Source organism: Heliangelus exortis, chromosome 7 (genome assembly GCF_036169615.1).
Source record: "Heliangelus exortis chromosome 7, bHelExo1.hap1, whole genome shotgun sequence".
In the NCBI taxonomy this organism is placed as follows: domain Eukaryota; kingdom Metazoa; phylum Chordata; class Aves; order Apodiformes; family Trochilidae; genus Heliangelus; species Heliangelus exortis.
The window spans coordinates 2,257,977-2,284,975 of NC_092428.1; the positions used below are offsets into that span (position 1 = coordinate 2,257,977).

General features: G+C 38.9%; 1 protein-coding gene across 7 annotated transcripts in view; it reads left to right on the forward strand.

Moving 5' to 3' along the window:
* The window catches only part of KAT6B (lysine acetyltransferase 6B), a 103,422-nt gene that overhangs the window by 66,694 nt on the left and 9,729 nt on the right, over positions 1–26,999 (forward strand). For 3 of the 7 annotated variants that reach the window (XM_071748220.1, XM_071748221.1, XM_071748219.1), the window contains 9 exons: positions 1,107–1,222; positions 1,359–1,440; positions 2,395–2,527; positions 5,494–6,404; positions 7,323–7,444; positions 7,988–8,103; positions 9,152–9,293; positions 10,965–11,126; positions 13,386–13,479. In XM_071748220.1, the coding sequence (XP_071604321.1) occupies positions 1,107–1,222; positions 1,359–1,440; positions 2,395–2,527; positions 5,494–6,404; positions 7,323–7,444; positions 7,988–8,103; positions 9,152–9,293; positions 10,965–11,126; positions 13,386–13,479 (1,878 nt within the window). Of the gene's footprint in view, positions 1–1,106; positions 1,223–1,358; positions 1,441–2,394; positions 2,528–5,493; positions 6,405–7,322; positions 7,445–7,987; positions 8,104–9,151; positions 9,294–10,964; positions 11,127–13,385; positions 13,480–14,719; positions 14,774–26,999 lie in introns of all 7 variants that reach the window. The other 4 variants (XM_071748224.1, XM_071748225.1, XM_071748222.1 and 1 more) reach the window with 3 other exon arrangements.

Sequence of the window (26,999 nt, forward strand, 5' to 3'; positions counted from 1 at the left end):
TCCTCCACATGTCTCTGCCATTCATGCCTCAGTCCAGTAGAAGATGGAAGTAGCAAATACTCATAGATTACCCTGTGTTCTTTTTTTGTGGGGGTTTAGCTCAGTCTTGGAAACAGTGAATGGAGAAAGTCAGAATCACCGTGGCCATCAGCTGGAAGAAAGCACATATCCAGATTCTGACAGTGAGAGGAATCAGAGGTTCTTATCTGACAGCTTGTGGGTTGATGTTCTTGATTATCTCTGAACAGAACACTGCAGAAAATGTTTCCTTGGGAAGACTTGTTCCTTCCTATTTAGCAGTGCTTTTATCCCTTCTGGATTAAGAATACACTCTGACATTGCTGAAGACATGAAATATCACTGCCAGTATTGCCTAAGGTGTTGGATGTGTTCACTTGTCCAATATCTTATATTAATTGGAAGAGCCATGTAGGCCTTCTAGGCTACCTTGAAAAGAAATGGTCCCATCAGAGAATAAAATACAGTCTGGGGGGAAGTGTTAGTTCAGCTACTCTTCCCACTCCTGTTTTAGATCTCCCCTTGCAGAAGGCTTTTCTTGTGCCAATTGTCTGCTTAATTTTTTTTTTCCCCTTTCTGCTCTGAAATTGTTATCTGTATAGAATTAAGTTATAAATTGGAATGAGAAATGCATATATTTTGTCTAATGATTTTCTCTGGTGGATACCTACTCTACTTTGAAAAATAGCTAGTACAGCTTTAGAGAGAGATTTCCTGTGTTTATGTTGCACTGCTATGAAAGGGGAGTGGGGTCAAGTTTGTAAAAATACTTCTTTCAGAACCAGTGGCAGTTTAATATCCTATGGAAATAACCTAGTGAGAATAAACATTCAGTTTCAGGGGCTTGTGTAGACCATTTGCAGGTGTCTGTTTCAGCAGAAGTCAACTTTCTGCTCTTCATAAATGAATTGTATGGCACTTACTCTGCATCTTTGAATGAAGCAGATGAATTAAATAATGTCTTGCAAAGCTCTGGAAACAGCTGGTGCTTGCTGAGTTCTGGTGGTGCTGGCTACATCCTGTTGAACTTCAGAGGCAATATTAGCAATCTTAAATCTCAAACTTTGAATATTTTGGGCTTTTTTTAGGACATCCATCATGCTTGAAATTCTGTCCTGAGTTAACTACAAACGTGAAGGCCTTAAGATGGCAGTGCATTGAATGCAAGACGTGCAGTGCATGTAGGATCCAAGGCAAAAATGCAGTAAGTTAGACTGTTACCCAATTTGTTTACTGTAGTTTTATACTTAGCACGTGTGCAAATACAAATGTACTGTTGTGCAGTTTCAAGCAATGCTGTATTAAGTCTTTTTTCCCCTCTTTTTCTGCCCCCCCTCCAGGACAACATGCTTTTTTGTGACTCCTGTGACAGAGGGTTCCACATGGAGTGCTGTGACCCACCACTTTCCCGAATGCCAAAAGGTGAGGAGAAAAATTCTTTCCATGAAAATCCTTCCAGTCTTTTCTCATATTAAGCAACCAAAAGCTCCTAAGCAAGTTAATTATTTTTACACAGTAAACAGTAGGATTTCGGTAATGTCAGCCAATACTTGAGTTTTTCTTCCTCAGGTAAACAGTAAAGAAAAATTACAGTAAAGGTCTGTGTGCAGCTGATCAGATGAGTTTGCTGTGGATTGAGTTGTTGGCCAGTTTATTGAAGTTTTGTGAAGGCTGTGACAATTCTGGGGTTGTATGCATTGGCAAAGAAATCCTTAAAGCAGGTGAAAGAGCCTGCTACTTTGTGCCTTTCATAAGAGTACTTTCAAAACCAAACAAAACACTTCTGTCTCCAGGGTCTCTTCTATCTAGATTCCTGATATATAGCACCTCTCACTTGTGCCCTCTCATCTTTCTGGCTTTCCTTATTTAATTTCAAAGTTACACTCAAGTCTTTTTCCAGCTTTTTTTTTCCCCTCCCAAATCCCCAGCCTTATATTTAGGAAGTAATCTCACAATCTAGATAACATGTGATCTGGTAGTTTATTTTTTTAGTGCACTGTAGCCTAAAATGCTTTATACTGCACATGTAATTTTTTTCTGTCATGAAAAGACAGAAGAAAGATCCTAGGTAGTGTAAAGAGGGGCAAGATAGAACAAATTCTTCTGAGAACTCATTTGCTCACAGTCTTTCCTGTGATCCCTGTTGCCTCTCTTGTTTTTGTTTTTTGGTTTGTTGGTTTTTTTTCCCCTTTCCATGAGCACTTTTCATTCAAAATGTGGGTAGAAGTGCATCACTTTTCTCCTTCCTCTTCACCTTCCCCATGTTCTGTTCAAAAGACAATTAGTTTAACTGGAGTATCTGGCATCTATTTGGTTAGACATCTGCAATAAAGTTAAAATCAACTGTATATTTAATTGTTTTTTTCCTTTATGTAGGGATGTGGATTTGCCAGGTCTGTAGACCAAAGAAGAAAGGGAGAAAGCTACTTCATGAGAAAGCTGCCCAAATAAGACGACGTTATGCAAAACCTATTGGAAGACCGAAAAATAAACTAAAGCAACGAATGTTGTAGGTGTCCCTTGGGTATTTTTTTTTTTCCATGTTTCTGAGTTAGATGAGTGTTTGATGTGGACTCAACTACAGTTATAAACTATATTTTTAAAGTTGGAAAAAGTAGGTGTGGGGTACTCCAAAGGCCAATAACTTGTAAATTATAGTGGTTGCTTATTGTATTATGTCAGAGTGTGATGAAATAACCTAAATTGATTTTCTAGGTCCCATAATTTTTTAAGGAAACTTAACTATAGCAAGTGCAAGTAAAACCTGTGTGATAGCATTTGCCACAGCTGGTTTTTAAGTGCAACTTAAAATAATGGATGTATGTACTGAATCTGTACTAAGTGGATAGTTACTTCTGTCTGGGTTCAGGAGACTGTTCTGTTAAAAGACCTATTTCAAAACTTGTATAAAAATAACTTTTATTAGTTAACATCAGGTCACAAAAGCCCTTCCAAAAAGCCAACTATGCAAGTACTAAAGAAGTTCTGGTTTCAGTGGTACTCTGGTAAAAATTATTACTTGATTCTGCTGTTAAGCTGCCACTGGTTACTACAGAAAGAGGCTGCAATTCCTCTTGCTTCTCAGGAATGTGTTGATCCAAGATAAGAGTGTGTAATTCTCTTGACATCTATCTTTCCAGGGAACACTGCAGCTGGACATCTTAAGGCTGGGTTGGAGGATTATTTAAGTAGCATTCAAATGCAGAGTTGACATTACACTGAGTGTTAAACAGGAACAGATTCTGTGTTAACTCCAGTAGCATGTTGCCCTCCATCACAAGTTCCTCTCCACATATGCCTTTCTTCTCCTTCTGTTTAAATATCTGTTTGGCCATGCCAGCTCAGTAACTGAAAAACTTTCTGGCTATATCTTCTACTCATTCTGTCTTGTGGCTGTTAACCAACCATTTTTCTCTGTAATCTAAAAATATATGTAGTTTGGTATTCTTCAGAGTTGGAGGGTAGCTGCTGTAAAACTTTGGATTTCTGGAGGCAGTGGAGGCAACATGTAAAAATAGAAGAAAAATAAAATATACTCACAGTCCTAGAGTAAAGCACAGGTCAAGTTTTGACCTGTTTGGTGCTGTGCAGCTTGTTATATTCTGTTGCCCCCCTCTCTCTCTGCCAGGATCTTGTGTCTTGTCTTCTGTGTCCTTGTCCTGAAGCTCAGTGTAGGTTGCTCTAGGAAAGTAGAACAAGACAAGGATGAAGATTGGTGCTACCTGGAAGTAAAGGATGTAGTTGCAGTGGCTCCTGAGAGCATGCTGTTTGTTAAAGGGAGAGTGGGAAAATACTGTTAGACTTCATTTTTTTTTTAGTGTCTCATTTCATATATAAGTAATCTTGTTTTGGAAAATAACAGCGAAACAATATCCCTCTTTTGGAGACTGAGGAAAAAAGACTCTTCCTCATGGAATCCTATTTAAAAGTGATAGTGAAGATGACAGTGTCGTACATAAAATGAGTGGTCACATGAAACAGAGGAAGGTCAGCACTTAGTTCTTTTTGTGCAGTGCAAAGAAAACCTGTCCAGTCATGCTGGAATGATTTTTTTGCCTGTTGACCATCTGTAGGAAGCTCTTCACAGGCAAATGACTGTGTAGGGTTAACTAAAACCAGGTGTGTGTTAGCCTCTGGCACTGGTGGCGATTACTACATCTGGTGGTGAGAATGGGTCTTGTGATGGACATAAACGTGGGGCACCAAAGGATTAAAATGACTCAGAAGTTTTTTGGTTTTGTTACCTCTTGGGAGGTAACCAAATTTACAGATGTGTGTGTGGAAGAGAGGCTGGTTCTTAAACCGGTAGGCCCTTGGAGTTCAGTAAACCAGATGGCAGCCTCAGGCTGTTCAGACTCTAATTAGAAGTAACCTGTTGGAATTAATTACTTCAGCATCTCCATTAAGAAGGCAAAAATCTGTGGAAGAAAACTTTCCGTTACAAAGTAAATAAGCAAACTTCAAAGAGCAGGATGGAAAAGGGAATGGAAGTAGTTGGTGCAACTATATAGCTTTGTTTGGATTGGCAATTTGATCATGTTTTCTGTTACCTCATTTCCTGCAAATATTTTCAAACATTCTGTTTCTATATACTTGCAATATACTACTCTTCAGCATATCCCTTAATGTTGTTCCTCTTTTTTGCTCAGTAATGCCCAGCTAAACCTGTGCTACTGCTGTCACAACACTGGCTTGCAGCTTGCCCTTTTTTTCCCTATCATTTAAATAAGCTATGTTCTTCCTACTTAAAACCTTCCATGTTAGGCCTCCTTGGCTTACAGCTTTGCTACAAAGGCCCCACTTGATCTTACAGTTAAAATTTCTAAAGAAAACAGAGATTAGTTCTTTGGTTTTGTTGTGAAGCTACTCATAAACTACTCACTTTGCTTTTAGGTGCATGGAGGTAATTTTTACAGCCAGTTTTGACCTACATTATCCAACAAGTGTGTGGGGAAAAAATAGTTTCTTGGAAACTGACCCTTGTTTTAGAGGACTAACAGACTTTATCTACAGCTTAAGGAAGTGTAGTCTGGAGTTGGGTGTTTTAATATGCAGTAATTTGTTAACACTGAACCACGTGCATCTCCTTTGTGTGTACAGTGAATTCTGGAACAGTTTCTTTACACAGACTCAGTGCATTGATGTTTTTCTCCAAAGAAGTGTGCTTCTGCTGTGCTTAAAAGTAGTTGGGGATGCTGTATACTTGGGAGGTCTTGCTATTCCAGCTGCTTCTGTTTATATGTACTGTGGACTATCTTTTAAAGAAAAAAGGGAAGGAGGGACCAAGAAGAAAAAGGGGGGAAGACCAGGTTGGGTGTTATGTCATAGTGTGAAGTGTATTTCCAAAGTGTAAATGTTTTCCTCTTTAAAGATTTCTAAGTACAGTGGCCTAAGTAACATGTATAAACTGTAGTTCAATTTGGCAGTCTTTATAAATTTTTAACTCTGATTTTTATTTTCCAAATTTTTGCATAGGTCTGTAACCAGTGATGAAGGATCCGTGAATGCATTCACAGGAAGGGGGTCACCTGGTAGGGGTCAAAAGACTAAAGTCTGTACCACACCTTCATCTGGTCATGCTGCATCTGTGAAGGATTCAAGCAGCAGATTGCCTGTTACAGACCCCACTCGGCCTGGTGCCACCACCAAAATCACCACCACCTCCACCTACATATCTGCCTCTACACTTAAAGTTAACAAGAAAACCAAAGGGCTCATTGATGGCCTTACTAAGTTCTTTACACCATCACCTGATGGTCGCAGATCACGAGGTGAAATAATAGACTTTTCAAAGCACTATCGTCCAAGGAAAAAGGTCTCTCAGAAACAGTCATGCACTTCTCTTGTGTTGGCTACAGGTACCACACAAAAGCTAAAACCTCCACCTTCTTCACTTCTACCCCTAACCCCCATCTCTGGTCAGAGCCCCGGTTCGCAAAAATCCAGCACTTCCACTTCTTCTAACTCTCCCCAAAGCTCTTCCAGTCGGTCAAGCGTCCCTTCCTTCAGTAGCCTTCCCAACAACAGTCAGCTCAAGGGACTCTTTGATGGGCTCTCTCATATCTATACCACTCAGGGACAGTCTCGAAAAAAGGGACACCCAAGCTATGCACCCCCAGAGTTATCTTCCACATCCAAATCCAGTAGCCATTTCTATGGAAAGAAAGAGGTTAGGACTAGGTTTATTTCTTATGGCTGTGCCTCTGGGTGGGGTGTGTCCAGAGGACGTGCTTTTAAAGCAATTGCTCATCTCAAGAGAACGACTTTCCTTAAAAAGCACAGGATTCTAGGCAGATTAAAGTATAAAGTGACCCCTCAGATGGGGACCCCCTCACCAGGGAAGGGGAGCTTGGCAGACGGAAGGATTAAACCTGAGCAGGATGATGGTAAGCAAAGGTCAAAGCGCCAACCAAAACACCTGTGTCCCGTCCAAAACCAAAGTTCTTATATTGTCACATAGGTCTTAGCTATTTCTCTTGTTCTTACTTCACTTTCATATAAAAACAACAAAACTTTGACCTTTAATGCTGACTAAATCTCCAAAATTTTTTTTTTTCTGACTAATACTACACCACCTTTTTATTATTTTTTTTTTTTTGCATCTGTAGTGACAGTAGGAGCCCCAAGTGCCTTCATGATGTTGCTTATCGCTGTGTAGTAGCGCATGAGTAGCCACTTTTCATGCTACTTCCTTGTTCTCCCCCTGCCCTTTCTCTGGCAGTTGTGCTGTCATCATGAGTGTGTGCTGTCAGTGCTTATAATGGTGGGCATTTCAGTTCATTTCCCTCTGCTCCATTGCTTTATCATACACGATTCCATCCCTCTACAGCCTCCACAACACTTGATCTGTACTGCTGTGAACTGCCTTTTTGATAATGACTTTGATTTAAGACAAAGCTATTTATAATGTTTGAATGTAGCCTTAGCTTAGCATTGGTCGCCAATTTTTAGGGCAACTTTTTTCTCTTTTTTACTTTTTTTTTCTCGTAGAGTATACTGGAATTTTAGTTCTAGTGATAGAATATACTCCCATCTCCATGAGGTTCAAAACTGGTTTAGTACAACTGGACTGTGAAGGCTTATTCAGACAGACAAGCAAGTACTAAAATAGCTCCTGCAACAGCAAACTGCAAAACAAGGAGGGGGAAAGGTTTCATTTCTGTTAATTGATACGCCCAAATTTAGTTAAAATGGAGAGCTGTAACAGCCATAGTTACTGCAATCTTATTTAGGAATATTACATTGGTATGGCACATGTAACCTTCATGTCTGTGAATAAACTTTTTGCTGGTTTTAAATAACAGATACTGAAATCAAACTAAGCATCAAACAAGAAAATACAGATGTATTTCTGGTGGGAAGCAAGGACACAGTGACACAGGAGGATTTGGAAGTATTTAAGCAGGCTCGAGAACTTTCCCTGGAGGTAAGAATCATGTTCCATAAAATGTAGTTATTTCTGGAAATAAAAACTCAGTTAATTTTTATATGTCTGTTCATTTTTTAATACATTCCTTTTGGCCTAATGTGTAATGCTTGCTGTGAATTTAATTTGTGAGACACTGTATATGCAGTTGTGCTCTCTTAGACTGGAGACAAGGCATCCCTCTGGAATGGGTCAGATGATAAGTGACACTTGGGATAGATTTTGAAAGATACATTTGAGTATTTTGGACACAGGGCTACCTCTGATTAAGCACAGATGTTAAGCAGAGCTGACATCCTGGTCAGGACTGAGAAGAGGTTGGTCAGTAAGAATGTGCCTGATGATTTTCCTCTGTGTGAAGCCACTGTGAAAAATTAAATATGTCCCAGCAAATGCTGTTTGGTACAAAGTCCAGGTTGGAAGAACTAAAGCAACTGTCTTGAGTACTTCAGGTTTCTCACACCTTCAGTGGCTGAAACTGATGATACAAAGCTAACTTTCCTTTTTCTGTAACTAATATTTTGCTTCTCTTGCACCTGACAGAAAATTGGGTGTAAAAACAATGGTGAAACAAGTGGACGATACCCTTCAGTGATTGAGTTTGGAAAATATGAGATCCAGACCTGGTACTCTTCACCTTACCCACAGGAATATGCAAGGTACTGACCTGTCAATATTGCCCTATTCATTGGAATGTTTATTGCTGCCATAAATGTAATTTATTTTCTTACTCCTGTAATTGTTTATAGTTTACAACTTTCAAAAGTAAATATGCTTTTGTAAGAAAAAGATTCTTTTTTTTTTTTTTTAACAGTTCTAATCAAAGGTGCACTAAAATACTGGTTATCCTGGTCCTGCATAAACATAATCTTGCAGTGTGTGTTGGTGTGGTTTTGTTGGTTTTGTTCATTTGTTGTTTTCCTTAAGCTATTGCAACCAGGTATGTCCAGCTTTCAGCCATTTAGAGCAATTAGTTGCTTTGTGGCCCAGCATTTGTTAGCCTTTTTTTCTAGGGACCAGGGAGAAGTCTGAACATGCTAGATAAATAAAGTCAAAGTGAGCAAGTTGTGGCAACAGGTTATTTTTGGCCTTTTTCTGGCATAATGATGGATAATTCTTGGCATGAGACAACAGTGGGATGGCATCTGTAGGAAGCAGTGTGGTTCTTCAGCTCTGAGTGCAGTGGGATTATATAGGGAACAACCAGTTCAAGATAAGTCATGTCCTAGCATTCTCAATGGGCAAAATAAGAAAAAATAAGAGGAAAGATTCCTTGTATTCTGCCATGTTCCTCCTTTGTCTTCATGAGAAGAAGAAACAGGAGGTATCCCTCCAGCCTGCCTACTTGGGTAAAGACCACAGCAAAAGCTTTGGTGGAGGTGTGGGAATGGGGAAGTAACTGGGATCTGCTGGAGGCTGGGTCACAAACCAGCTGACCACAGTCCAACTCTGTTGAATTAAATTCATTAGGACTGATTGAATCTGTTATTTTCTTTCTTTCTTTCCTTTTTTAATGGCTGATGTGGATGCTTTATCATTCACTCTTATGTGATGTTTCTTTTATTTATTTAACTTGAGCAGTAATTAGTCATCACACTTTGTTTATATGGGGAGGGCCTTTTACTTGGTGGTAATTCTTCTGTTAAAAGAATGTTCTTTAAAGAATTAAACCCTTTTTTGTGTAAAATCTTTCTTATTTTCATACAGATTACCAAAGCTTTACCTGTGTGAATTCTGTCTTAAATACATGAAAAGTAAAAACATTTTGTTAAGGCACTCAAAGAAATGTGGCTGGTTTCATCCTCCAGCCAATGAAATCTACAGAAGAAATGATCTTTCAGTATTTGAGGTAGGTGTCTAAAAAAAACCCTAGATTTCTGAAAGCAACCAGTTTTGAATGCATTACAGACCAGTTGTAGACCTAGTAGAAACTTTAACATACTTGAGTACTTCTTGGAGATGCTTCTTATGCTGCAGAAACCAGTCCATCTTCCCCGTCCTGTTCAACCCTTCTATGTTCTTTGACAATTCCTGCTTTCTTTACTTGTACTTCATGCATTCCCCAGCCTCTCAGGACACTTATAGCATGCATCTTAATGGGACTGCAGTGGAAGCTCTTTGAGGGGATTACCAGGACTTCCTTTGAGTCTGTTCATCAGCAGTAGTATTTAATGTGTGTGTTGTTAGCTTCTTCCAAACGCTGTCTGCATCAAGATTGCTTCCTTCCTGACTTCAGCAGTTCTTGTATACATCTGCCAGCAAAAGCCCCAAGTTGTAAACAGACTTAACTCATCCTTTCAAGAAACAAAATTGTCCTAGTCAGTCCAAAATAACCTGCGTTTTCTCTGCTGGCAGGTGTTAAGAGCTGTGTAGCATACACTAGGCAAATCTGGCTTTCTAGTTTATTTTCATTTGCCAACATGTGAATGAAATCTTCACAAAAAAAAAAAAAAGATAAATACAGCTCTGAGAAAGGGGGTGGGGTGAGTGGGGAATCGACACAAAAAGGAAAACAAGATCAATGTGAAAGCAATGTCCCAACTCTGTCTCCACAATTTTATTCCCTTTCTCTATTTTTAGGTGCTTCAATAAGCACTTAGGTTGAGACTTCTGAAATAAAGTGGTTTTATTTCAAAGTGTCATGTCAGTTGCTACTCTTAACTGTAGAAACTTACTCATCAGTTGATGTCCTTCCATTCCAGATACTTTCTGGAACTGTGTGGGTTTTATACGTGGCATACACATCATTTGGCTGGGAGTGAAATACAGCTGGTTACTTGAGCTAAATACAGCAATACAAGCAAAATTTTCCCTCGAGAAGATGATTTAAGAAATGCTCTTGCCTTTGACTGAGCCCTCTCTTGGAGGGAGTAACTAATTGATCTAGGAAATCTGCATCTGTGTCTGGCCTTTCTGTAGCTGTTAGAGTCACAGCTTGACTCTTTACACTCTTAACATGCCTAGACTAATTGTAGCATTTAGCCTGAAAATTTACTTCTGTTGTTCAACAGCAAGTCTAGCATAGAAACTTGACTTGCCTAATTTATCCAAAACGTTGCAGTGATTGATATGTAATTGCAACTCATTCATTCGCCTTGCACCTTAAGGATTCAACATAATACACTTCATTGTTTTGGCTTTTTATTGTTTTACACCACAAACAAGACTTTAATGTAGTTTTAACTGGTGTTTTGTTTATCTGCCAGTCATTCATTTTAATTCCAGGAGTGAAGTGGAAGAGGTAAGTCTCACTTGAACAATTAAAAGGTGAGGCTACTTTGGTGAATAAATCTGCATACATAAAAAGCAAAGTAATTAGCATTAACTGGGGTGTTCTTATTTAACAGGAAGCTGAGGCATTTATCTTCTGACCCTTAATGGTTTTGGTTGGTTGGTTGGGGTTTTTTTTCTGTAACATGTCTTTTTCATGTTTCCTTCTAGGATATGATTGATACAAGAAGTTGTTTTGTCCTAATATGTTGGTGGCACTGGAAATAACTGCATCTGTCTTGTTTTCTAGGTTGATGGAAATGTGAGCAAAATTTATTGTCAGAATCTTTGCTTGTTAGCTAAGCTCTTTCTGGACCACAAAACTTTGTATTATGACGTTGAACCATTCCTCTTCTATGTCCTTACAAAAAATGATGAGAAAGGCTGCCATTTAGTTGGATATTTCTCTAAGGTAAAAAAAAAAAGTGTCTTTTATTTTTGGGTTTTTTTTTTTTTCAACTTTTTGTTTCCTGCTCTCCTTAATACTTTTGCCAAGAGCAAAGAAAGAAAAACTCAGAAGCTTGAAAGATTCTCTCTAATACTTAAATGGGATATGCATTGTCTCATATTTCTTGTCCAAAAGACTGATGCCAGTTGAGAAACTGGGTGTCCATCCAGCCACATATATTGGGTTTTTTGGGGTTTTTTTTGTTGATTTGATTGCTGGGTGTTTGGGGTTTTGGTTACAGCTTCTGAGAGTGGTAGGTATTTGAGATGCTGATGTGTGTTCATGTTTTTACTGTTCATGTTTTTACTGCTGCCTCTTCAGGAGACACAAATCTCTTGTGCACAGTCTGACCTAATGCAAGGTGCTTCTTGCACCCAGTGTGAGCAGTGCCAACTTTTGGGGTGGATGCTTTCTTTAGAGTAGATGTCTTCAGTGGCTGTGGTTTGGCTTTGAATTTAAAGCAGCAGGTGACTGCTGTAGCCAAAAATAATACTCAAGTGGACTCTCTTGACAAAGATGACCAAAAGTAATGGTGCAGTGTAATGAGGTTTGTCTGCAACAGGAAAAGCTTCCATCAGTCAATTTTTCTGTAAGAAACATGATGACTTGATAAAGTTACTCAAATTCTTGAACATGTTATCACCACTTCCTTCAGTAAATAGTTTTCTTCCTTTAAGAAGTCATTTGAATGAAGACACTGTTTTAAAGAAGTCAAAAAATCATCTCAGAGTACCTGTATATTATAGTTTGGGGGTCTGACCCATTCCTTTTGAGCTGTGGGCCTTGCTGGGATTAAATTGGCAGAGATCTCTAGGCATGGACTTGCACTCATTGATGTCAGTCAGTTGGTCTTCTGGCATACAAATCTGGCAACTCTGAAATAGGAAAGTATTTTTCAATAGATATATTGAAGGTATTGCAGGTATTAAGAGGAGTCTCTCTTGATGTTTGTTCCTTCTTTCAACAAGGTTGCATTTTCTTTCCCCACTTCACCTCTGTTCTTTTGGGACAGTCTGTTTGTCATGGTGATCATCAATGTTTTAGCTACCAAAAATTAGAGGAAAAAGACCATCTCAAATTTAATTTTTTTGTTGGTAACTCTGTGTGTGTGTGTGTGTGTGTGTGTGTGTGTGTGTGTGTGTGTGTATGGTAAATTTGTCTTAGCAGCAGTCTTGAGAGTTTCCTTCACCATACTGTAGAAACTAAAATATCTTGCAAAATATAGTGTGGGTATGTGCTCTTATAGCTGAAGAAATGCTTGGAAAAGAAAACAGTGGCATGTGATGCTGTTGGTGTCATCACTGGTCTGGTTTCATGTTATGTGCAGAGGCTGAAGTGATAGGTGGTGTCCTAAACTATCCATGTGTTTGCCACAACTTCTTGTCAGTTATGCTGACCTGGAGATTTTTGGTTGATTTATTTGGTCAGCCTCAAAACTACCTACTTGCTGACTTTGTTGTTTGGTCTGTCTTTGTTTAGTCTTGTTTTCCCTGTGCAATCTTTTAAAGGTAACAAGGCTTCAAGGCTCTTCCTTTTTATCAGTAAATCTGAAAGAACCTATAACCTTAAATTGTTAGAGCAATCTAGTTTAGATTCTTCCTCCCACTGTCTTTAACACTCTGTAGTATTCTCCTCCATTGCCTTTATTGTGTCTAAATTCTCTGGATTCTGAGCATTCTCTCTTAACATGGATTCTGGTGAGAAGCATTCAGCTTGGAAAAAGTTGGTATGCTTCAACTAAGACCTTTTAGTTCTGTAGGTATGGGGTTCCTCCCCTCAACCCTGACCCCCTTTTCAGTCTGAGAGGAAAGACAAAATAAAGATGGAAACCAGCAAGCACTGAGCATAGCAGTTACACAACTTCACCATGTGCATGGATATTATTTTCCATTTTTATATCCTTGACAAAATGGTCAGTGAAGCAGAAAAGGATTTCCCTCTTCCCTCCTTTTTCCTCTTCCTCCTCCTCTACAGCACTTAAAACTTCATTACACTGTTTAGACAACATATTTAATTTTTAAGATGCTGAGTAGCTGATGAAGAGTATGTTTGCTACTTCCTTCTTAAAATTAATATTTAATGTGGAGTTATTTGACTTTGGTACTGACTCATGCATCTTTTCCCCTTCCTTACTGGGATATTTTACAAGGACAGTGGCAGGTGCAGGCAATTGCCCACTTCAGCAGTGCTTTGACATACTTGATCTGTTTCTCCTTCCCACAGGAAAAGCTTTGCCAGCAGAAGTACAATGTCTCCTGCATAATGATTATGCCCCAATACCAAAGGCAAGGATTTGGAAGGTTTCTCATTGATTTCAGTAAGTGAAGTGTTTTATTTACACTTGTGATCCGGGGGGGAGCTGATGACTGTTAAAAGAAATAGTAACACATGAAACTTTATTTAACTTGCTTTGTTGTTTTTATCAATAGATAATGGGATTTTTGTTAATATTTACATGGGATAGAAAAGCTCCCTGAAGTGAAAAACTTACTGCTGCTCTGTTATTGTACTTGAGGAAATTGAGAATGAATCTCTCAGCAGTAATATTAGCTCACAAAGCTATTACCCTGAATGAATTGTCTAAATTACTTTCCATTTTACCTTGCTTATTAGTATAAGAAGAGGCAATTATTTGTGATTAAAGCTAAGAAGGTGTTAGTCCAAGGCATTCACTACATTCTAATATTTGTAACACATCTTCTTGCAGCTAAAAGAGCTGTTTTAGCTGAAGAACTGCTACACAGAAGGAATGTATTTTGGCTTTTGTCTAAAATTTCCTCACTTCCATAGGGAAAAGTGTTACCAAAAAAAAAAAGTGTAGGTGCCTTATGGCTGTATATGTACTTGCTGCTTTATTTTGTTGAGTTGCCTGACCTGTTAGAAAGCTTCAGGCACACTCATTATTTCAATGTAGGGTTTTTTATTCTTCCAGTCTTTAGGCTGCAATGGAACTCTAAACAAAATAATCTAAAAAAACTTCTTGGTTAAGTGTCCTCTGTACCACTGAATCCAACTTTTCAGTGTTATTTAGAGGGAAATTGGTAAGGAATAAGTGTGTATTGTATGTGGTTAGCTTTCATTATTACTTATGGTTTTCTGTAGCACTGTAGTAGAATGACATGACAATAAGAGATGGTTAGGATAATGGGATTCCTGCCCTGAAGGTGTACATGGGAACATTAAAATGCAAATAAAAGTACATTGCAGTGTAACAGCAGGACAAAGACAATAATTTGTAACTGTAGAGTTTTCAAGTTCTGTGTTTTGGAGTTCTGCCCAGCATGACTACACTGGAGCTCATAAAGATGCATAGTAAGTCTCATCACTATATGGCTTTATGAACAGTCTTCACTGTACCCCAGTGACATCCTAGGGAAGGATGGTTCTGGACCACTTAATCCACCATGGAAATGTAACTATCACTGGAGCAGAACCCAGCAGCTGTTCCATTGTGTGCCTTCTGCAACCTCTTAGGAAAGGCAGTGAGAAGCATGGCCTGTTCCTCCAGTGCAGAGTCAACTTCCAACTGACTTAGGGAGAAATTGGCCTTATTTTAGGTTTAGGAGCTCTTCTTGCAAAAGGACATGGGGAACTGTTACTGGGCACTACTGGTAAGTAGACTTTTAGGCTTTTTTTTTTTTTTAAACTCAGTGGAGTCTTTCAAAGAAAGCCCTCTGAACAAACGTTATTGTGGCTGAGTTTGTGATGCTGACATCTGGAAAACTAAAGGCACAGCAGCTATGAAACCAGTGGGTTCCCTGGAAAGGCTTCTGTGGTGCTCTGGATCTGGGCTCTGTCTGTTACTATGACATATGCTCCTTAATCTGAAAAAAATAAGGTGTTCTGTCCCTTTTACCCTTCTAGGAAAGTCTGGAAGCACAACAGGTTGGTTGAATCATTTAGGATTTCTGTGTTGCTGTAGTTAACAGACTGCCCATTCTGTGAGCACTTGAGCCAGTCCTTCAGGACCTTTCCTGTGTTTTCCCTTTGTTTGCTGGACAGAGGTTCCTGTAAGCACCTGGCAATCAGTCTGCCAGCAGAGTGGAGAACCAGGAGGTCACTGAGAGGAACTGTGTAGTGACAGTGAGTTGCACACTAAATGGAAGGTAGTGAGAGACCTGCTTGTGGCTGGGTTTCCTCTGGTTTGGAAAGGAAAACTTCAAGACTTGTTTTCCAGATGTTATTTATAGCCTTCTGCAGGGTGGCAGCTGAATGCCATGAAATGGGGTAGCCATAGCCTCATCTGGTAATGAGGCTATGTCTTCACACAGATAAACCTCAAAATCAATTATTTACTTTTTTCCTTGGAATGCTGTGTTTCTGCCTGCTATGCTGGAATTGACTGTCTGCCATCTCCTTTGTTTGTCACCCTTTCTGTTCTCTTGTGGTGTCCTTTGAAGAAGTTGCTCTCTCTGGCCTGAGAAGATGGGATGTAGCAGAACTCCTGTTATTATTCTAAACTTGAACAGAGCAAATTAGTAATTGTTTAACACATTTTCTGCCAGTAACTATCTAGATTGTCATATTCTCAAAATTATTGGAAGATAAATTTTATGCACTGAATGTCAAGTCTTCTTTTATCATGCAGGTAACACATCTGACCTGCTCGACTCAGAATTCTGTGAAGCAGTCACTGGTACTTTTTGTAACAGCGGCCAGAACAATTTTCAGACCAAAATAATAAAAATGTAACTGTAATTATCAGAAAAGGATAGTTAGAAACCACAGAAGGGAAGGTCTCAAGAACTGTGTGCAAGCAGTTGACTGCTGGCATTGCTTTGTGTGTGTCTCAGCATTTGAGTTAGAAAGGCTGGAAAGAATGCAGCCTTAAGCCACTACACAACTTCTGCTGTGTCAGCAGTCTGGTGGAAATGTAGTTGGTGGTATGGAATTTGCTTCTTTTTTTGGTAAATAAAAGCATTTGTTGGTTCAGATTGAGATGCATTCTTTTATCTGGAGCTAATTGAGTCTGTGTGGTCATCCTGTGACTTGCAATGCGAAATGAACTATTTTGCTAAAGGAAAAATATTTGTTTTCTCACCATTGGTTTATTCTTTTAACTTCTTGCTAACTGCATTTACATTTAAAATAGAAATTGGTATACTGTTGCTTCTTACTTTGTAGACAACAACTTAAAGTTTTATGTAAAGTCTGTCTATCTCTTCAGGAATCTATAACCTCATCCATGGAAAAAACATACAGGAAAAGTACTTTATGTGAGCAGATAGTGTGCTGTGAAATGCTGGAGTTCTCTGGCTTGATTGTCTTAAGCAAAGATTTCCCATGGGGTTTTCTGTGTCATTTTTCACTTGAATAGAAATGTGGTTTTTAAAGGCACAATAAATACTTTTTTATCTGTTGTTGGTTTTAGAGCCTGTTAAGTTGTAGGGGTTTTTTTCCTTTTTGTGTAGGGAAGTTATGGGTTTTGACTCTCGTAGAAGCTTGTTGGGCTGTTAGAAACTGAACCTAAGTTTAGTTCTAAGAAGGTACCAGACTGTGAAACTTCTGATTAGTAAAACTGCATACTTAATCCTGCTTCATTTTATTGTAATATAAAATCACCTTAGCCTCTTTCATTTTCTAGAAGCATGTCATACTGAAGGCAGAAATGGGTTACATGAAATCTTCATGGTATTTATACTCAGTGTGCTTTTTAAAGTATTATTCATGACAGTCTGACTTTTCACATGGAGAATGAAATTTTTACTTGGGGTGTATCTAAATCCAAAAAAAAAAAAAATCTGTAATTGTGCTTGGGATTGCCCAGGTGCAGGACCTTGCATTTGTTTTTTCTCTCCTTTGGTGTTTTTGAGCTCTCAAAGCCTGGAATCTTCAGATGCTTTCTGTGTCTATTGGTTAGACTGACCTGCTAAAAAAATTTAGTATTTCTGGTGTTATATAACACAGGGTTCAATATTACTAGATTGTAATACTGCAGTATTTAATTTTTTTTTTCTGTGAGTTTAAAGCAATCTTTTGAATCACACTTGTTCACAAAGCTCATTTCATCACAGTCCCATGTTTCTGCTTACTGGATTGAGAATTCCATGCTGGAGACCCAGCAGCACTTGGAGGAAGAAAAGTGCAGGTAACATCATCGGGTTAAAGCTTCCCAGCTGTGCTGGCTGCCCCACTGATGGGTCATTTGCATCACAGGAGCACCTGGGTTTGCTGAGGAGCCAGGTCCTTGATAGCCTTTTGTTGTTTATCTTGAGGGTGCTTCTGGTCCAATTGATTATGTAGCAGTTTCTTCCTCCCCTTCAGAATTCCTTCTTTTCATTTGCTTTGTCTCTTCATTGTGAAATGATTCTTGCCTGAGAGAGGAAATCTGTTTCAATGATGCTGGGATTCTGTTTGAGCTACTTAAGATGTTTTAGTTTTGGAATGTGTGTTTGTTGTGGGTTTTGTTTTTTTCTTTCACTTGTCTGTGTGCTTGGGAAAGTTGGTGTTGACTTTTGGCCTTTTGTATCTTCTATTGCATGCAACTTTTAACTTTTTCTTTTTTAACTTTTTTTTTTTTTTTCCATTAGCTTGAACTAACCCCTGATTCCTTTCTGGGATGTGTAGCTCAGGTCTAGCTCTGGGATGTTGTTTTAGTTTGGTTTTGTTTTTTGTTTGGTTTGGGGGGGTTTGTAATGAGACCATGATAGGGAAAGACAGTTCAAGCCCAGCAGTGGAAGAAACAAACAAAATTTGTATCACTTCAGTTTCCAAGGGGTAAAAAAATTTGCTCTACAAGTACAGGGAAAATAAACTTTTCATGTAAAGTCGTGTTTTTCATCCTAAATACTTAGAATTAGTAAGCAGACCAGTCAATAAAGGAGGTCAGTACTATTACTGATGTTTATAAATTGGTAACTGAGAGAGAAAGATGTACTTTTTTGTTCAGTCACTTCGTGGCAACACTCATCAGCCTACATTGCTTCTTGGTAGGAAATTGCTCAGCAAATGCCTGTAAAAGAAGATCTGGGGGGTGGAATGTTCATTTGCTATTTACAGCTTTGAAGAACTGCACTGAAGATCTGGAGCTACATCCTGTTTGTTTGATCTCTGTTCCACCCCTGTCTTCTCCACTGCAGATTCCTACAATCACTTGGCCACATTCAAGTGCTTAAGGGGCTTTTCTGCACAAAAGCTAAATAAATGACCTATTCCAGGCTCAAAGTGGGTGGGAAGCAAGGCTAGATAGCCTCAAAAGTGTGTTTTAAACCCACATCATGTAATGATCCTGGATGTGCTTTCATTGGGAAGTTAAGGGGTGATGATGGAGCAGTGAATAGGCACAGAAAGGATTAATATCTCTGTAAAGTGCATTCTTGAATCCTTTCCAGTTTGCACTTGTTTCAGAAGAGCTGCAGCTCTCTATGCAAATGTGCAAGATCTTCATTGCTTAGGGCTCAGTCATGCAGAAATGGGGAAGAGTTGTGGATTGAGTCCAGGGAATCACTTGAGGCATAAAAGCTGTCCCACAAGCATCAGCATGTAACATAGACCTGTTTTGACAGTGGGTATATTTCTTATTTCTAGCAGGTTTGAGACAGTTTGGAAACAAGCTGAAAAAAATAGATTGCATGACACCTAGGATTGTCTTGAGGCACAGTTTAAGGAAGACTGTGAAGAGTATGAGGTTTTGATAGTTGGGTAGAGATGGTCTAGTCTGTAAAATCTGTTTTTCTGTGAAAGGGAAGAGATTTGGTTTCTGCTAAACTTGAAAAAAAAAAACCCCAATAAATATAATTTGGAAATAAAATAAAACTCCCATCATTTAAAGCCACAGATGGATGATAATAGCATTTGTGAAAATGTCAACCTTATTTTGAAGATCAGTAACTTTTAAAAAATATAATAAATGTGTTGGAATTGAGTGGTGGAATAGAGTAAAAATGCTGCCAGAGGTTTTTACAGTGGCTCTGAGAAATTTCTGTATCAGCAAAGGAAGAGCCTTCAAAAAGGTGACAAATTTTCTTGACTGAAGGGCCTGTTTTTTTTTTTTTTTTTGGAAGGGAGCTGGAATGAGCAAAATGAGCACAGGCATTACAGTATGGAAATGGTGTTGCTTCTTTTAAGATTCCTTGAACACAGACACAGGGACAGACTGATAACAGAAGCAAATTACAGGGCGAAAGAGAAGCAGAAGTAATGGAAAGATGTGTAGTTTGCCTCTTCATTATGATGAATTTATGCCATTTATTTGCTGTGTAGCCCTGGCTTGGGCTGTTCTGGGCAGGTGTGTAGACTTCCCTTGTAGTGATAGGTTGAGGGGATGGAGGTAACTGGTTAAAAATTCTGTATTTAGCTGGTAACAAACCCTGCTGCTGCTGCCTGCTCTTCAGAACTAGACCCAAGCTGCAGTGGGCTGTGAGCAGTTGGATCTACTTCTCTGGTATGTGTTTATATAGAGTTGGTAGTTTAAATACCTTAATCTGCTCATGGAAAATACTGTGTTGGACATAAGATGGTGTATTTTTGGAAAAACTACTTCAGGAAAATCGGAAGGAATGTTTTTTAATGTGTAATGACTTCAATCAAATATGGGTATGATGTAGAGAGTAACATTTTGAAAAAGAGGGTGGCTGTGGAATGAAGAACTCTCTCTGTAAACACCCTTGCAATGTTCTTTTCCAAGAAGAAAAGATGTTTTGCAGTTTGCTGTAACAAATACTGAAATACAGTAGGAATACAGTCTAGGAATAAACACTTTTTTATTTTTATAACTTGTTTACAGTGAGTTTGCCATCCCATGTAAACAGGACTGAGATGAGGGTGAAGTGGGACCATTTGTTTTGGGTTTTGTGGGGTTTTTGTTTGTTTGTTTTGTTAAAGATAAAATTTCTTTTAACCAGGAGCATTTCAGCATTCCCTATCCAACATTACAATCCTGGAAGAGCAGTTGTGTTACTGCTGTGGATAGCAACAGGGGGTGAAAATGAGAGGCTGAGGGTGGAAAGCAACAGGATTTTTTTAGATTGGAAAAATGTCTTCTCAGACTACACTTATGAAGTCAAACATCACAGATTTAAGGAGCTGTATAGAACAGGCCTGTGTCATTTACCTGTGGTAGCCTGTATTGAATCATTCTGGGTTTGTTGTTTGGTTTTGTTGGTTTGTGTTGTTGGGTTTTTTGGTTGTTTTTTTTTTTTTTGCTACTGACTGACTTTGTTGTGTACCCCAATACAGAACATTGTCTTAATCTTCTGGTCATTTTTGTTGATGTGTTTGCAGATGTGTTGTGCCCAAATGAAAGGCTGAATTACCTGCTTTTTTTTTTTTTTTTTTTTCTTGAAGAAAGTGTCTGAGGGAGCTTTGAATCTGTGAGGAAGCTTGAATGCTGCTGCTTATTTTATGTTCTTTTCTTGATGATTGATTATGTTGCTGACCTGAAGGCATGAGTTTGGCCTCTCCTAAGTAACTAATAAGGGACATTCTGTCAAGCTGAGATTTAGATGAGGGAGGAATAAAGATGGATTTTGAATCAAGCTTTGTTGACTTAAGATTATTCCAAGTAAATCAGCCTCTTGGGATTCCTTGGCATGGCTTTTATATAGCTTCAAGACACTGTGCATTTATCAGAACTGCAAAAGAACTCAGGCATGTCACTTCAGATACAGAAGCTAAGACTGTTGAGCTGAAGAGCATCTTTATTTCAGATAGCATTGAAAACAGCTAAAAGGCAAGGCCAACCATGGTAACAATGAAAACAAATGTTTGTTGGACAAAGCTGCCTTTATAGAGCATTAGTGAACAGGAGAAGCCATCTGCTGAAGGCTGGTGGCTGAAAACAGATTTTAATTAAGTGGTGCATCTTTAACAATTGGGAATTTCTGCTCTTGACTGGGGAGTGCAGTTCTGTTGCAGCAAGGCAGTGGACAAATGGGTATTTTAAGGCCTTGTTGTGACACACAGTGAGACATCTCAGTGAGAGAACCTTTTAGTTTTCTTAACAGATGTCTTTCTTTTCCAGTGTCATCGCTTGAATTAGATAGTTCTGCCCTTTTGTAAAGAAATACAGCAGTAAACAAGCAAAAAAAAAAAGAAGTAAATGTAGGTATTTAGCAGATTGCCATGTCTTGGGCTTAAATTTTGTAGTGTGCTGCAGTAGATGGATTTTTATGCTCACTCCTTGTTACACTTCTTTATCACTCAGTTGCTGTATCTGCTGATTGGCTTTTGTTCATGTTCTGTGATACTACTGGACTATCTTTTGTAGGCCTGAATAAAACCATGACAAGAAATGCTTTGGGGCTTTAGAACTTGGTTATCTGCTCTAAGACTCTTAAAACCATCCCAGGTACAGTTTTGGTGCAGGGCATGTGCCACTTCCTAAGTGTGGTAATTTTTTTTTGAGCCATGAATCTGGGAGAATTATCTCAGCCAGGGAGATAATTCCAGCTATGAGAGCTGGAGCTTCATGGAATGGATGCTGTTTGTCTGTGCTGCTTGGCCTCAGAGCCATGTAAAGGTTTTGGCCATATTCAGTGTATTTGTTGTATTAGGTACAGCCACCTAGGTCCTTATTCCTTTCTTGTCAATCAAGTCTTGTACATAGACCCTGTATGAAAGCAAACAGGTTGTATTTTCTACTGAGAACATGTGGTTTTTTAACAATATTCATGTGCTGTCAACCCTGAACACCAGAAGGTAGTGGCAGCTCTTAAAGGGAAATCATTCAGCTGTTAGTTATGTAAACAATTTACCGTTCAGTGTCACTTATTAAAGAATTTTTAAACGTAAATTTAAATAGTTCTAGACATTGCTTATAAAATCAAGAGCAATCCAGCCTTCTCAATGACCTTCTAAAACTACTTAACCTACTGACAAATTTATTCATCTGGTTTGTAGTCAGGACTGATGTCCTCTGTGTGTGCAAGTCTTGCTTTCAAGGGTGCTTCAATTCCTTTTCTCTTGCTAATGTTTTCCCTCCACTTACCAGCAGTCCATTTCTGTACATGGAACCTCCACTCAAGGGGTTTACTGGCAACTGGCACAGGTAAAATAAGTGTTACCCAATTAATTCACTCAAAGGGTGCCTTTTGTTGGTCTGACTGTAATGGAGTCATCTTTACCTTTCCTTCCTTCATGAAGGGCATTTGTTTAGCCTTAACCTCTTCTGTGAAGCTTTCTATAAAGGAACTAAAGGTTTTGGGCCCCCTGTGTTGAGTTTACTTGAGGATGTGGAGAGGAATGAGAGCTGGCATTATTTCTTGTAACAATAATGAAAGAATCCTTGGCTTACTCTGTTCATCAGGAAGAAAGCTTTTCTTTACCCAGACAAAGAAAAAAAGGGAATGTAGCAGGTTGTTCACTGATCTAAGCATCTCAAGTTACAGCTACTCTTTCTTCTTTTTCTTTCCTTTTTTTTCCCTTTTTTCTTTTTTTAGTGTTTGTGTGGATCCTGGCATTGGGGTCCTTTGAAGCTGCCTCAAAAGTGCTTTCAAAGAGGGTGCTAACACCTATTTAAGGTCCTCTATCTTTGACCTCCCTCCTATTGACATAGATAAGAACAGTTTGGAGGCAGAATAGTTATGGAAAAAAACTAACTTGAATTACAGTTTTAGGAATCTTAGGTCTTAATAAGCTTACACTTTCGCCCTACCTATTTCTGCCTCTGACTTATGGCCATACCTCTGAACTTGGAATGTTTTGCTGATGTAACTGCATTGAGCTGTCCTGTCTTGACTACTCAGCTGTTTTGATTTTTCTGCCTACCCTCTTGTGAACCTGTGTCTTCACAACTTGCTCATATAATTTCAAATCAAAGTGCTTGATGTTGTACAAGACAAAAGGAAATCTCTTAGGATAATCTGAATTTCTGCTTTAGGGGAAATCTTCACTTCAGGTTCTTATAAAAAACTTATAAAAAACAGTTACTAGGAGTTGCTGGTCTTTCAGATCTGTGGTTTGATAGAGAACATTGCGTGAAAACTTAAAAGAGTTCTTCTTTTCTGTGGTAAGGGACTGACTTGGTTGTGTTTCACACCAAACCAAGTTCAGTGCAAAAGCACTTGATTCCATCAGTTGTGAGGCTGGTAATGAATTTGTGAGGCTTGTCCTTCAAAGAGCCTGAACATGCAAGAAGACACTCAGAACATGCAAGGGCAAATAGTTCACTTTTATTCTGATCAATGTTTTCTTCTGACACAAATATTAAACAATATAAATAGGAGTTGAACAGTGCTGATTACCTAAGGGCAGTCTTTTGAGTGCAAGCGGCTCACAGCTTTCAGAAAGGTTCAATTTTATGAGAAGGGGCCTCTTGAGAAGTAGATCTTGAGCTGTTTCCAGCTTCTGGCACTTAGAGACAGCCTAACCAAAAAGGGAAGAGGATGAACCTCCCAAGCAAGTGGAAGACACCTGCTGGTGTAAGACCCTTGTTCTCAAGAACTATTTGAAATGCTCTGCTGGAAGGGCAGCATAGCAGGGTACAAGCAATCTAGCAGATTTCTGCAGGGTGTTTGTGAGCTTCTGACTTGAGCAAAAATGAAGTCTACAAAAGGTACTGGTGTTGCTTATATGTGCAGGGGTGGAATTAAGCCAAAGCTTGGTTGGAGTTAAAACTGAAGGATGTGGAGAGCAACAGGAGAGCTCTTGCAAGTATCTTGACAGCTAAAGGAAGAATAAGGAGAACGTGGCCCTGCGGCTGAATGGAGGAGGTGTTGTGTGACAACCTGAGGGTGAGGTGGGGATCTCGGAAGGTGTCTGAGGTACTCAGTACCTTCTTTGCCTTGGCTTTCGCTGACAAGTTCTCAGATGTGGCAGAATTTAAGGAGCAGAGGGAGATGCCATCAATGATAGAGGAAGATAAAGTTACAGATAAGTAAAATGGACACATAGAGACTCCTAGGACCTGGTGATATTCACCCAAGGGAAAAGGCTGATGCGATTGAGAGACCTCTCCCTTTGGGAGACCTCATCCTTGGGAAGTCGTGGCAATTGAGGAACATCCTGAGTAACTGAAAGCTGGGAAATGTTAGTGTGCATCTTCAAAAAAGACAAAGGAGTGGGCAACTACAGCAATGAGTGAAAGAAATGAAATTGTATCATCATGATATTACGGAGGTGATGGAGCATTTGGCTTGATATTAATCATACAACAAATGCTCAGGTGCTTCAGGATCTGTATAAATATTGTCTATAGGTATTTCTACATATGCTGTCTCCTGAAACTTCTGCTGCTACCATTAGATTAGCTCATGGTAAGAGAACTTACTGTGGAAGTAAACTTCCTAAAGTTTTTAAGTAAACTGCTGTCAGCAAGCTGTCATTTAAGGGCTGTGCTGCACAGGTGCAAGTTGAACTGGACTTGATGATGTGGTACTCAACACTGGCAGCTGCCTTAAAGCTTATTTATAGGATCAGTGGTGTATTACTATTGTTGGTATAGCTGAAAAGCTTCAAAGGCACAAAATGGAATTTAGTTGTGCATTGGCAGCAATTCTGTGTAGGTGTTCAAATTAATTTGTTTGCAGTGGCCTTAGTGCCCAGCTGGAGAGCAAGCATCTTCCTTAGAACTGCAACAGTGCTTCTGTCTTTGTTGTCTGCCTTGTCCTTGATTCCCAGGCAGCTGAGCCATTTGGAATTCAGGTCCTGAATACCAATGCACATGGATGACAAGTCTCATAGGCAGAGTGAACCTGGTGACAGTTTTACCTTCTTGTGACACGCTGTGTGTTGTAGCAGCTCAGTAGCTGTTTCGTGGCTCTGTGAGAGCTGACAGCCTGACAGTTGTTCTAAGCTGTGGCATTCCTGTTTGTGAGCTGGAACCTGTTTTAAAAATGGGCTTTTTGTGCAGGCAAGGCTTGAGTAAAATTGTAGCCATTTAAGTTGGCTTTTGTGTTTTGCTCTGTGGTGAATTGCAGTGGCAAAGTAGGCTTAATTTTGGAAGCCAAATTTAATAGATTTGACTTCAGTTCTTCATATTTATTCCATGCCCTCGTTCTCAGTCCTCACTTATTACAGGAATACCACCTGATGTGCTGGGTTAAAAAATGCTGGGAAGATTATTCAGATGTGGTAATACAGTGTTGTGAGGATTTTAATACATAAAAAATCAGTGCTTTTGCAGTGATACTGCTTTTAAGTTTTGGTAACTACTTCTGTGTGTGACTGAGCCACACTGTGGCCCTGCTCTCCTGCATCCACCCAAACACAAATGGGTTGGAGGAAAGGGAGGACAGGACTGGGGGTTTTGTAGTTTGTTTGTGACTCTGCTGTAGTTAATTCAGGAGAGTTACATATTAGGAATGCTGTAGATTTAAATGACAAGATACTGCTCAAGTTCATGTCTTTAAATGTATGTTTTGGTGCCTGAGTGTTACTTAAATTTGTGTTGAAGGCATACAGTACCTGTATCTTCTACTAACTTACTAACTTTCCCTTTCTCGTGATGGTTTTTTGTCATGCAAAACTCTCATAACTCCTAAGGTTTTATCTTCTTAAAGATTTGAACAACGAGAAGAGGCTTCAAAGACTGTAAATCACATGTAGCCTATTGCTTCATTATGAAAGCTGGAGATAAGGCAAGAAATAGAAGTCATTAGTGATATTTTTGCTTTTAATTTTGATACTGTTACTAGTGTGCCCAGAAGATGAGACAGAAAATCCTCTCTTCTTCTAGATACCATTTGTGTTGTGGACCTCTTGTATTGTCCCAGAATAGTGAAGAGCTTTATTTCAGGTAGAGAAAACATAGATGTATGTGTGCATTTCATAGTTTTATATATATATATATATATATATAAAAATATATATATATATATGGTAGAGCATGCAGCAAAAATAAGGAAGCAGCAATTGCTTCACTCAAACCTGGATGTAAATCATGCTTTTAATTTATAACTAACTTGGTGAGGAGAAACTTTGTGAAGAAATCAGGAGGTTTTGTTTAGCAAGGGTGACATGGCTGCACTAGATAGATTATAAAGCAATCTTTGAAAAACAAAAGGAGAGGGATTCCAACTGAGTTTTGTTGTGTTCTGTATTTCTTTTAAAGAAGTATTTGAGGACATTGGGAAGAAAAAGAGCCATAGATGTTGGTGAATCCCAAATGGCTTGGAGTAATCCAATGCCATAAGGATGCTGTCCATGTTTATGGTGGAATAAGTTTTTTGTGAGCCTGGTGTTTTACCAATGTTTTGGTGGTGTTCCTAAAAGCACAGTGCAGAGTATGTATTGTGGAGAGATGAATGACTGTGAAAGGGCACATTTTATTAATTGTGTTATTTCTTTTCTCCTGAATTAGTTTTAATGGTGGCAAATACCAGACTTCTTCTGTTATCTCCAAGCAGGGTGAATTCTACTTTAAATTGTAAAGGCTTCTTAAAGCTGAAGAGGGTTTAAAAGGACTTCAAAAATACATAAATATAAAATGAAGATTGTGTATTTTATATGTGCTGAGTGGTCACCGCCTTGAAGTCTACAAACTGGAATTATGTGACTGTTCTGTAGTGTGAATTGAGATGATTTTGGGATTATTTCTCCTCAGTAATTCAACTTGAGTTAGATGTCACCTCTGAAACACAGCAACTAACTCTTTAATCAAAAACTCACATCACCTGGGGCTTTTTGAAGAAAACTGACTTAACTGATACTACCCATGACACTTCCTCTTGAGATTCTCCTGAAAAGTCTTGGCTTCAGAGATTTAAGTGAGGTGTAGAAGGTTCTCAGAAGAGATGTTTGTAGTTTTAAATGAGATCATGTATGATGAGACTTGTTCTGAAACGTGTTGGCTTTTTCCTTCCTCCTTGTCTTCTGATTAGAAGGAGGGTTTGATTCCAGTAAGAGCTGAGTCCCTTGCAAGAATTTAATCTTTCCTGTGTCACTATAATGATGAAAACC